We start from the raw sequence: 13,329 nt of genomic DNA, 5'->3' as shown, positions 1-13,329 counted from the left end.
TGACCTTATGATTGCTGGTCTTCTGACCTTACAGCACAGAGGCTTCTGCGGTTTAACCCGCAGGGCCACCACGTCCCTCTCATGAGTATATATGATACCAAAATTTCAGATAGTATTCCAGAATACTCTAGCACTGGCCACCATTGCAGAAACCTGGAGAATGGGCTTGATAAAGCAGCTAATGCCAAACCATCTTACAAAGCTATTACACTGATCCAGGACAGCCACATATGCTGCTTACCTATCATATGGATAAATACCCTTTAAAGCTTGTGAATATATACTGATACCACAATTAAAACTAATATTCCACAGTATTCTAGCACTAGCCACTATTGCAGAAGCCTGGAGAATTCTTTGTCTTCAATGAAGTTTATATTTCAGTGCTGTCAATTCCTTTACTGTTATTTTTAAATGAAAATTAAATTTCATATAACTGTGTTAAGAGCATCCCTAAGGAATTTCAGGGAGATATCCATCAGATCAACTAAGCCATTTTACTACAGCTAGCTACTTAAAATGGGTATAAGCAGTAATGAGAAAAAATAACATCATTTGCATGCGATTCTGGCTGCACTTCTCAAAAGGACTGCTGGTGGCATGAAAATTTCTAGGCTTTAAACTTTAATGCTGGGCAGCAGTCTGAGAATGGAGATCTCTGGAATTGCCTTCCTACATACCAATGTGCACCCAAACATTGCTCCGTTTACACAGCCATTATTTCTGCTGCCAGACATTTTGATGGGTTGGTATGAAATTTTTGGGTTATGGTACCCAGATTATAAAATGACTTCCCCAAAGAGTTATATACTGTATCTTATTTGTTAACTGCCCATTTTTCAAGGAGTTTTTAAAATAGTCCTGTTACAGGGGTATTATTGGGCTTAGGTCTCTAACAGTGTTCATCTAGGGTTGTCCATGCAGATATTTAGTCAATGCTTACTTTCAAGGTAGTACTCACACAATTCCAGTCTTAATCTGTTTATGTTATAGCTGCCTTAGTATTGCTTTAAAAGCTATCTTTCTAGTCTTTTGTTTTCTTATTTTGATTGCTGTGTTAATTAAATTTGTACGGTCATAATGTAGAAGAGTATATATTAGGTAAATAACTATTTTTTAAAAAGACAGACACTTACTCTAGAGCCTTTTTCAAGGAAGCACTGACAACTTGAGCAGTCTTGTCCACCACAGCGCCCCATATAGGCATATTCACCCTAAGAAGAAAGAAATATTGGTTTTCTTGATGATGGTGGTGGTGATGGTGATGAGGATGATTTCTGCTGGCAATGTTGGCCTTAGAATTTTGAGAGCCTTGGGCAAGACAATAATTTGGACTCCCTTAAAGATATAAAAACATCAAATCAGGCACTACATTTCACTTAACTGCACTATCACACAGTGAAAATTCCTTCCCCCTCCCATTCCAATCCACTGAATTTCCCAACAGCTGGTACTTGGTGTTTTTCCTGCCCTCTAGAGTAGGATTTTGGGGTACACAGGTAGCTGCAGTGGGAAGAAACAATAGTCCCTCCTGAATGTATTATACTCACCTGTTCCACTAACAGAAGCCCAGCACTAGATGCTATCCAGTCAAAACACAGAGAAGGATAAATGCATTCTAACAAAATCATTGTAGACAATGTTTGATACAACCAGAGGTTATTAATTAATGTACTATATTAACATGTCATTGTAAGTACAGGAATACAAATTAACAACAAGACAAATGCCATTTCTTCCATATGTGATCACTTCATGGAAATTGAAACGGGGAAAAATCACCTCAAAAATCATACTATATGGCAATGATAGGAGAGACATAGGTGACCTGGTGATAACTGATAAATAACACTTTAGTGGTTATAATTTAAGAGGCAATTCTATAGTGATCTATTTTTAAGACATCTTAATCATTTTAATTACATCTCTAACAGCCAAACCTTCCCTAATTTCATGTTCATCTCAAAACAATACAGCCCAGGGAAGGTCAACTGTGGCCCTTCAAATGTTTTTGATTTACAACTCCTAGCCATATGACCAATGGTGAAGGACACAACTAGCCACCCCCCTTTTAAGGGTTCCTATGGCACAGAGGATCACAGAAAATGTGTAACTAGTTTCACCTTTGAAAACTGTGACTTACCAGATGCAGCAGTTACATGCACAGTGGAATAATACAAAGTAGCACAACATAAACTGAGGTAAATGTCTTGTGTACTGAACTTATGAATAAACTTCCAGGTACCAAGCTATAAATTTTTCTTGAATCTGATTATTCTGATTTCTCTTGAACTGATCTCTTCCCTGAGATGAGAAGGTACAAGCTGTACTTGGACAATGATCTGTCAGTATGTTCCACAAAGTAGTTAGGACATATCTGAAATACCTCCACAAACCTTAGAAGCAGTTCTGGAGGATATAACTCTCTCCTGTTGTGGCTCTTCCATAGCTATATTTGTGATGGGCAGGGGGGCAATGGCTTTCTTATGAATGTCTTCCAAAAACCAGGGAATATCTCTCTTTCTACTCGAGAATTTAATATGCAATATTTCATCTGTTTCTTTAAACTATATCTGGATACATATTTTTTTGTTTTTGAGTATTTTAAATATTCTGTTTTTCCTATTCTGTTTTTATTTTCTGCTCTTTTTGTGTTTTAATGATTACTGTTTTTCTGTTGTAAACTACCTTGCATTCTCAGTTAGGAAAAATAGTATAGGTATTTTTATAATACAGTGAAACTTGTAATTTGTGTAAGCAATTAACTAAGGCTGGTTTAACAGCCTATTATAACTTATCCTTATCTTAGCATTAAGCTAATAACTCAAGTCTCCCTGAAGTTCATGCTGAAATCACTTATGTATTTACATCTGTGTTGTTACAAAGTAAATGGCTATTCAATTGCAGCCTCTCGTATAATTCAAAAATCAATCACAGGCTCCCACAGCAGAACCTTCAGCATGGTATTTTTCATGAGAATGGCCTTTGACTTCAATCATTATTGATACTACTGACACTTGTCCAAATGATTAATTGATATGGCCTGGGAAACAATTCTAGAATTGACACTTTAGTTTTAAAAACACGGGATTCCTCTCAAAAAAGAGTATTTGGCAATTAATAAAACAAAATGTAGATAATGTGATCATTAATAGGCGTATTTAGAGGAAGATTCCATTGGTTTGGTGATGAACGTCATAATCCCCAACCCAAGTGTGAGGGAATGCCCACGTCACTCCTGTCAATCATAGCTGAAGCTCAAGTGCAGGAGCCTATGAGAGGACAGGAGGGGCGGGGTCAGGTAGGCAGTTAGAAGGAGGGAGAGTTGAAGTTAGAGGGAGAAAAGGAAAAAGAGAAAATGAGAGTGTGGAGGAGAGAAATTGAATAGTTAAGATAGACAGAAAACTTGAGAGAACTGATATTATTAATAAGTTGGTTAAAGTGGGTACATCAATAAAACAAATGAAGAATTGAACATGTAATCAAAGATAAAAAGTTTTAATGAGTGATTCTATACAATGATTAAAAAGAACATCTGTGATTCAAATTCAATATAAATAAACAAGTTATGTTGGCAGCAAGTGCCTGATTCAAGCATTGTGCAAGTGTGGATAAAGAATATACACTGGTGGCAGTGAATGAAAGAGAAAACATCGCCAGAGTGAACCTTGGTTTGGGGGAAACAAACAGGGAACACTAGGTGGAACGTCACACCAGGTAATCAGAATAGTTCCAACAGAACCTCAAGAAAATATTAGGATATCACTTGATATTAGAATTTTGGGAGCTATAAAATATTTTGAGTTTAACTTTTACTCCACTCACAATGGCTTATTAGAAAGGGAGAATAATTTTTCATCTTCAGTGCCTGAAAGATACATATAGGTTGTCTCACTTTAAAACAAAGGTGAACACAAAATTCAGAACTAGATTGCCAATAACTCTTTTTGACAGGAATCCTGTTGTCTTTAACAAGTTCACAATGAAAGAAATGCCAGCCATGAAGCTTCTCTCTTCATTGCATCTTCTAGAAAGGAAAAAGTGGCATCTGCTTAATTTGTTTTTCTGACTCAGCTGTTAAAAGGTACAGGAGATCTGCCAAAAGAAGCAACAGCAGATAACTTTCCTTCCCACACAAATTCCCAGATTCTTAATTGAGTTTCTGTAAAATGTAAAACTGCTACTTTCAGCATGATAATCATCAGCATCCATTGCACTATACAGATGGTGATACGATCCCATATTGATATTGGCTTTAACCTATAAACCATAAACAGCTTGGGCCCATGCTATTTGAAGGACTGCATCTCCCTTTATGAGCCTACTCGAGTGTTAAGATTATCAGGAGAGGCCTTTCTCTTCATCCCGCCACCTTCACAGGCATGTTCGGTGGGGACATGGAAGAGGGCCTTCTTTGTTGCTACTTCCTGACTTTCGGGCTCCTTTCTACAGAAGACTAGACTGGCCCCATCTTTGCTGTCCTTCTGCAAGCAGGCAAAAACCTTTCTCTTCAGGCAAACTTTCCCTGAGTAACTGCCTGCCGAGTGGGGTTTTCTTATGGATTGCTGTACAGTGGGGTCTTGACTTAAGAACAGCTCGAGTTAAGAACATTTTGACTTAAGAACCACTCTCATAGGAAAATATTGACTTGACGTACATACTTAGATTTGAGTTAAGAACTAAAAAAAACCACGTGGGAGGCAGGGAAAGTGCAAAATTTGAACTTTCAGTTAACTGTTGACCAGTGAAAAGGGTGCCTGTCTGCTTCCTCACTCCTCCCAGCGTTTAGAGAGTGGATTGGGAGACAGTCTTCGGACTGCCTGGTACTGTCCTGCCTGGACTGTATTTTCCCTGCCTTCCCTGAACCTTTCTTGACCTAAGAAAACAAGAAACAAAATATCCCCCTCTAGTGGTCGAAGGCAGAATAGCAGCTTCCCATTAGTTTCTACGGACGGAAAAGAGCAGATACGGATCAAATGGTTTTCAATGCATTCCTATGGGAAATGCAGATTTGACCTGAGAACTTTTTGACTTGAGAACCGCCTTCCAATACGGATTAAGTTCTCAAGTCAAGACCCCACTGTACTTCATTGCATTGAGTATATTTTGGTATTGCTTATGTTTTTAGTATGGTACTTATTTAATCTATTTTTGTATTTGTATACTTACTGGTGATTAAATTTTTTCTTTAATGATGTAAGTCAACTTGGGCCCTTTTTAAGGAGAAAGGTGGGGTGGGTAAATAAATAAATATTTGAGCCCCATTGCTGTCTGCATGCTTTTAAGGAGACAGCAGTGGTTCAAGCATATAGTTATTGTATGTTGCATACATCCAATGAGTAAAGTACTGGCACTTTGCTGGGTTATTTACAGTAGATCAGCAAGGACTGATTAGCTAGTTGGCTAAAAATAGCACCAAGGAAATGTCACCTTTGTCCAAATTGTATTCCTGAAATTAAGAAAATTGGAGATAACGAGGGGTGGGCTTTGGTGTGGTAGAACTGAACAAATTTGGAACTCTAAATTCCTTTCATTCTAGTTGCATGTCTTTTGCAAAGTCAATCCTGTAATCTGACCATTTCTGCTATAGACCACATTGTGTGGATGAATCAGTCCACACTTAACTTCTTTTTATGGAAAATAATTATATTTTACTTAATATAATGCATACTAACTTTGCAAAGAAGTCTAGAACTCAAACTTTACTAATCCACCACGTCATTAATACAACAAAAGCAGAGATGGGCCTCAGTGACATATAAGTAAAAATTTAATATGCTGCTTCAGCTTGAATTTTCTTAGTGTCTCTTGAATTTATAAAAATATATCATTCATATTTTAGTTTCCCATCAGAAGCTATGTTTACAGTTCTGTGATCAAATGAACTAACTCACATTCCCCCTTATCTAAAATGTTGTCAAAACATTTTCTGTTCTTGACCTTCCGCATACATGCAGAGAGAAGCCAAATAGTATTATTTAGCTTCTTTTTCTTTCTTCCATCCTCTCCTCTTATGCCCATTTGTTGTACTGTGAGATAGGGAATGTGTTTGTACTTCATCTTTATCTCTTCTCTTTTTTTAATAATCATGGTTCTCCACCAATTATTTTATTTTTTTAAAAAAAAACATGGCTGAAATCTGTCACTTAGCTTCCCATACTTCTGGAAGCATAATCAAATAGACCCACTGAATCAATAGAACTTATGAAGGGGTTGAACTTAAAAATCTCTACTGATCCAATAGGCCTACTCTAGTTGTGAATTACTATACCAAGCAACAAGATTTCTGCCATAGCTTCTTTTACATTTTAGGGAATACTTGCTTTTTAAGTTTTTAGTTTTGTATTAAAGATCAAGACAGTAAAAAACAAGCTTAACAGCATGACTGGTCAGCATTTCTCATAAAATAGCTTGCTCTTTGTTTAAAGCAATAGTTTTCGTACTACATTCTGGTGAACCACCAGAACGGGTTCCTTGAAGCATATTAGGAGTTCCTCAGTGGTAAACCAAGCCCCCCCCCCAAAAAAGCCAATTTGCTTGGTGTCCTCTTTGTGGTGCAGCAGCTGATTTGGGGAGCAGTACCTGCACCTACCATCTCCTTTGTGTTGCAGTAAGCTTCCTGCAGGCCGTCCAGGACATTACATATGCTCTGCACACAGCATCCTTGTAAAGCCTTAGCTTACAGCAACCATCTTTACAGCTCTTGAAGAGCTTATTGCAAGCCTTAGCACAGCAGTCATAGGGCAGCTACCATGGACAGCACTGTATAAGCCCCTGTCCTTGCTCACTTCATAGCAAGCAGCTACCATTTTCCTGGCTAACAGTGTTGTGCACTTGTTGAATCCTGAATTGGGGCAAACTAATTCGGTATCACTGTTAACACAAATGTGTTCTAAGCTAACCCCACCAAAAATGCCAGCAAGTAAGCAGAAGCAGTCCAATGCCCAGTAAACCTGGCAACCATTCAGGTTAGCCATAAAAGGGGGGGGGGGGAGGAAGCCACTCCAGCAAAAAAAGAAGGCATGAGAAGCTCTGGTACAGAGAAACTGTCCAAGGACCAGGCTGCAGTGTTGCCTGCTAGTAATGGTATTGAATAGGGTCAGGTGGAGGCCTCAGTAACTGAGGCTGGCCAATTTATGCAAGGATTAACATAGATTCTTGCACGCTTAGTAGAGAAGGTAAAGCAGCTAAGGACCCAGCCACAGTCAGGCCACAGAATTAAGCCAAGGAGGTGGGAATACGCCATGTAGCCATGGCCAAATCAGGTCCTGCATGCATGAGGAGGGCTAAGCCTCCCATGTTGGAATCTACCTCAGATAGTGATGCAGAGGAGCCACGCAAGTAGCAGTACAAGAAGAGGAAGAACTGAACGAAACTTCTGCAGCTCATGGCCAAGAAGTGTTGGAAGGGGCACTGGGTGGAGATTTATGGAACACTTTTTAAACAATTGGTTGGCAGGATTCACTGCATTTATGGGGATGGTCCTTAGGCCGGCACTTATTCAACCACTTATCTAATGTTTTACAGACATGGGCATTGGCTCGGGATATGGCTGCCACAGACAGCAATGAGGCAAAGGGGTGTCACAAAGTGAGAACATTAGAAAGGACGTGTGTAAGGGACAAATTGCAGCAGACTGTAGCTCATAATAGTCTGGCCTTACAATAAGGGGAAAAGCTGAGTTGGCCATAGGGTCAAGGTGGGCATCTAGGAAGGGCAAGTCTCATGAAGTGTGTTGGGAGTGCAACCAGGGAAAGTGTCATAGGGCTTGTTACAAGTTCAGGCACAACTGTGGCAACTGCCATGGCCTGTGCCCCAGATCTTTTTTATTATTATTAACAACTTGGAATAAGTTAAAGGGTACAGAAGGTAAAGGGGGGATATGGGGGGAGAGAAAAGGAGGCGGAGAACACAAAATCTATTCATGTTGCAATATCAAATCGACTTTCCGCTTTTCTTGAATTTGATTGCCCTCCAGGTTTTAACTTACATTTACATCTTAGTTTAAATCTATGTTACTCAAGCCTCCTGTGCCCCAGATCTCCATGCCCACCAAGACAAACACCACCAGCCGCCTAGAGTGGTCGTAACTGACCAGATAGGCGGGATATAAAATAAATAAATAAATAAATAAAACAAATAAGTAAACACCCACTCTCGCTGCATAAAAATATCTGTACAAAACTATTCCGAACGGTATGTTCTTAATTTCTTCTTGTGAAATCCTGGGTGAATTGAACTTCAGTTTTCTGTTAGTATCTACATAGTATTTTCCTATTTTGTTTCTTAATGTAATGTATTAGTTTCAAGAAACATAAATGTGGGAGGATAAGTAACAAAAGCAACATCAACAACAATAATAAAAGATTTCAACAGCAAATACACATAGAGCTGTAGAGTCATATGATTAACTACACCAACAAATCTCTCCAAACTTACATACATGAAATTTTTACATTGCTAGTAAAACGGTTTAAAAAAAAATTGGTTTCTTTTATTGTTTCAACAGCTTTGTTGAGAAAATGAAAGTAAACATTCAATATCATTCCTTAGAAACATCTAAAAATGGATAGGTACCTATGAAATAGATGAGAGAAGAGAAACAGGAATATTTGCAATAATGTAACTTACCCCATAAACTGGATGGAGTGAAGAAACAATTATTACCAGGCACCTAGTAGACAGGCAGATCTAGATTAGTTTATAATGACCAGTCTCCAAATGAGTAGAAAACAAATATTTTTTTAAAAAAATAGAGATGATTCAACCCCTTTTCACTTTAGCACTCACAGAGTGCTAAACAGTCAAAAAATATCTGTACATAAAATAATAAAATAAATATCATGTGTATATAAAATAATAAACTTTAATAAACAATAAATGTGTTTCTCTGTACAGTATTAGCAAATAAATGCTAATTGTAACCACAGTAACGCGTGTATCCAATATTTATCACATTATTCTGTTCTATGTCCATGCCATAACAAAAGTGAGATAGATTACGTCTATTACATAAAATATGACTTCGAGTACATATAGGTAAAAGTAGAGAGTGCTTATCATTGCTTAGCTGCTTTCTCATACCTCTCTGCTGGTGGGAAGTCGGTAGTAAAATGGAATTATATTATTTGTCATGCTTAGTACTTATTCACTCATTAATGCTTTACTGTTCCATGAGCTTATTTCTGTTGAAAACATGGCTAATATATGCTTGGATTTAGAAGCATTCCTTATAGAATAGGCCTTTACTTGTTTCTTGCTTTCCACTGAAACCCTTCATGGTCTATCAAGCATTTTTAAAATGAAGATAGTACAACCAACTTCTACTAATTTTTTTCCTTGAAAAATACTTTGAACAATCAAGGCAAACAACCAAAACCATTTATGAATCATGGTAAGAGAAAGAAGGAAGGAAGATTTTCTGGTATAAGTAGGGAAAAGAAGAGACGAAAACTTTCCTGAGTCGTTGTAAAGCCTGGTGAAAAAATAATTTCCCAGATGCTTGATTTTACATGCATGTTGAAAACATGTACATATCTAGAATTACTACACATGTCAGTGTGTAGCAAGTTTCATCAATTAAATACCACATAGGACCCATCTTGAGAAATTTAATGCACCCTCATACTTCTTCCATGAAGAGAAATACTTTGTTTGACTAACAGAGACGGGAGTTTAAAACTTACCATGCATTTATAAGGTTAATCCATTTTAAAGAATGCATTATGGATGCAGATCATATTAATGTATTGAATTCAAGCTTCCACTGCTTAATTTTTAATTATGAAGACTTGGTCACACTGCATGTCCAGCTCTGCAAATCATCTTCAACACACTTCTTCTGCTTTCTTGATTTGCTGATACAGAAAGTACACAAATGTCTCAATTTTATTTCTACATTTTAGAAACTACATTTAAGGTGAAATTTATTCCAAACTTTTTGCATATTCTGTTGGAGAACAATGAAAAAAACATAACTCATTCTGTGAACGTTTCTTACATTCTTATAAAAACTCCAGAGTACAGATGGGCACAAACTAGCAAAATCCCAGTTTGTCTTGGTTTGTGGTTCATCGAAACTGACAAACCACAAATCATGAATTTCCCAAGTTTTACTTGATGAACCACAAACTGGTTCGTAGGTTCATCAGCACTATTCTTTTTTAGACAGTCCAGTAGCTGTCTTTTTTTAAAAAAAGAAAAAGGTCAGTTGCCTCAGCTGATCTCCTGCCCCCACAACCTGTCTCCTCAGCTCCTTCCCTCTGCTCCCCACCCCCTTCCCACTGCCTCTGTTGCCTTCTTAACTTATACTGCTGCCTCCACCAATGTCACCATCTTTGGAGCCAGCGGCATTGGCTTCCTGCCTGAAAGCAAGGCCTGCCCTCTCTATGCATGTGCCCACGTCTCGTCATCCTGCCTCCTGCCACGAGTGTCTAGTCAACCGTGAGTTCCGGAGCAATAGGAAGGGAGCCCGTAGCCCGCAGCAGCAGTGGAAGGGTGAATGGACATAACCCTCATTATGTCCACCTGTGCTCTAGTCATGATAGCAAAGTGCCTTGCAACTAGCACTTCATTAATGAATGGCATTTTGTCACTATGTATGATTTCCCTTACACAACTATAAACCACCCACAGAATTCTGGTTACCATTTTCCAGTTATCTGGTCTTAACCGACCAGATAGGCGGGATATAAATAAAATAAATAAAAATAATAAAATATTCCAAAAAGATCTAGCCTCTATGATATAACAAGACCATCATTTTTGACCTTGAAATATCTGTGAATGAGATGCTGCTGATGTGAGAACCTTTGGTTTTAAAAAGATTTCATAGTTTCTGCAATTAGGGTGTGATTCAGTATCTTATCTATGGGAAGAGCCCACAGTTCATGGACTTTCCATGTGCCATGGACCAGGTGTTCTGGACATCTAGAGTACACCAAAGGCTTTGATTGTGAGGATCATGAGAATCTTTGAGTTCTTGTGAAAGAAATGGGTTGATTGTCCTGAGGTACTGTGGACACAAAGCACCTATTAGTACAGAATACAGAGAGACAGACTGGTTTCCTATAGGCAAAGGTGTCAGACAACGGTGTATCTCCCCATCTCTGCAGTCTGTATGCAGAACATATCATATGGAAAGTTGGACTAGATTCAGATGAAGGAAAAGCGAAAATTGGGAAAATAATCACCGATAATTTGAGATACAGAGATGACACCATCTTACTGGCAGAAATCAGCAAGAACTTGAATTAACTTTTGATGAAAGTGAAAGAAGAAAGTGCCAAAGCAAGACTGCAGTTGAACGTTAAGAAGACAAAAATTATGACTACAGAAGAACTGCAGAACTTTAACGTTGACAATGAAAAAATTAAAATGTGAAAATATACCTTGGCTCAACAGATTTTTTTCCTGTTTCTTTCTTTTCCCTTTTTTCTCCTTCCTTCCCTCACTTTTTTGTACCATTTTACCTGACAAAGGGGTGGTAATCCCCCACCTCCACTGAGCATATGCATAGTTTTGTGCCATTTTAAAAAGTTGGACGTGTAACTTTAACACATAGCTTGGATTTTGGAGTTGTTTATTGACCAACACATCTGCTTTAGCATTCTACACATGCTGTTACTGCTGTCACTGTTGCTTCCAATACTTTCGAAATCCATTTTAAACATACTAGAGTAATCCATCCAAAGGATTTTAACAGTGACAAAAAGTGAGTTTTGGGAGAAAACACTCCATCAGACTTATCTTATACCCTTAATAACAAATGTAGATGGAAGGGATAACATAATCCTAAATGGAAACATAATTCCAAGTGTGTTTTCAAGGCTGGTATTCAGGAAGTAGCACTCTCTTTTCCTGGATTAGTATAGAAAGTCATACAGACTAGATAACAGGATCAATTTACTGCACCTGCTGCCATAGCTCAGATTGTTGTGAGGACGGAAATGACAGCAGAACTCAGTGGCAGGGGAACTCCAGGCCAAGTTCTTCCCCTATTGTGGTGAGGGCCAAGAATTTACTGACTAGGCACTGCATATACTGTACTAAGGATCAAGCAAGAGCTACTGCTATTCTACCCATAACAAATTCCATCCACATGCTGCACTATGGCTTTAAAAAGCCTCTGGTGGTGTCAACAGAGAGTTTTAAAAATCTAACTGCAAAATGTTGGTGAGGATATTATCACAGGAGAGTAGCTGGGGATCAAAAGGCTCATTCCCTTTTTTCCAAGGGAATGACTGCTCCCCATCTGCAGTCAGGATTCTAAAAAGCCCTCAGTACAAAAGGGCATGACTGTTGGGGATAGTAAGGGTTAAGGCTTTCTTCTCCAGCAGTAACCCTCCCAAACGCTATCAATCTTAAGTCAGGCTTTTAATAATACACTGCAATCCACACTGAAGGGAGTATTTTGAGGAAGGAAGGAAAGACAAGTGTGTAATGTACCGTAGTGTAAGTACATACACCTCTAAAGTAGGCTTCAGAAAATGCAAGGGAGGGCCACATGTTACCAGTAGAATACAGTAGCTCCATCTATGTTGGGACAAGGCCCTTCCTACTGCTTGCATGTAATCTCTCATACCGCTTGCCTAGCAATAATTCACCTGTCAGCCCCTTTCACTAGCTGAATAGTATTCATTTATTCAATTTATACCCCACCCATCAACTGCCTAAGAACTACTGTGGGTGGCTAACATTAGTTTAAAACACAACTATCCAGCCTAGCCCACAAGGACACAAATAATGAGATTCAGATAAAACATAGAAATCATAGAAAAGTGAGGTTGGAAGGGGCCTACAAGGCCATGAAGTCCAACCCCCTGCTCAATGCAGGAATACAATCAAAGAATATCTGCCAGGTGATTATCTAAGTTTTTCTTGAATGCTTCCAGTGTTGGAGCACTCACCAACTCCGAAAGTAACCGGTTCCACTGTTGTACAGTTAAGAAGTTTTTCCTGATATTCAACGGAAATCTGGCTTCCTTTAACTTGAGACCATAGCTGCGTGTCCTGCACTCTGGGATGATCAAAAACAGATCTTTCCCCTCCTCTGTAGGACAGCCTTTCAAATATTTGAAAAGTGCTATCATATCACCCCTCAGTCTTCTTTTCTCAAGGCTAAACATGCCCAATTATTTCAGCCTTTCCTCGTAAGGCTTGGTTTCCAGCCCCCTGATCATCCTTGTCATCCTCCTCTGAACCTGTTCCAATTTGTTAGTATCCTTGTTGAAGTATGTTGTCCAGAACTGGACACAATACTCAAGGTACAATAATCAGTGCTGAATAGAGGGGGACTAGCATCTCGCAGGATTTTGAAACTATACTTCT

The 13,329-nt window shown here is 38.6% G+C and overlaps 1 protein-coding gene across 2 annotated transcripts in view; it reads right to left on the bottom strand.

Annotated features, from left to right (window-relative positions):
* Nucleotides 1–9,852, bottom strand: part of COL4A4 (collagen type IV alpha 4 chain) — a 98,483-nt gene extending 88,631 nt beyond the window's left edge. For both annotated transcript variants that reach the window (XR_013542974.1, XM_072995991.2), the window contains exons 1-3: nt 9,687–9,852; nt 8,632–8,674; nt 1,137–1,214 (exon numbers count right to left, since the gene is read on the bottom strand). Coding sequence is in view for 1 of the 2 variants with exons in the window: in XM_072995991.2 (XP_072852092.2) it covers nt 1,137–1,214; nt 8,632–8,674; nt 9,687–9,724 (159 nt within the window). In the remaining variant the exon portion in view is untranslated. The remainder of the gene's footprint in view (nt 1–1,136; nt 1,215–8,631; nt 8,675–9,686) is intronic.
* Between the last annotated feature and the right edge of the window lie 3,477 nt (nt 9,853–13,329).

The sequence above is a fragment of the Pogona vitticeps genome, chromosome 3 (genome assembly GCF_051106095.1).
Source record: "Pogona vitticeps strain Pit_001003342236 chromosome 3, PviZW2.1, whole genome shotgun sequence".
Lineage (NCBI taxonomy): Eukaryota > Metazoa > Chordata > Lepidosauria > Squamata > Agamidae > Pogona > Pogona vitticeps.
This window is presented reverse-complemented; position numbering and strand designations above follow the sequence as displayed.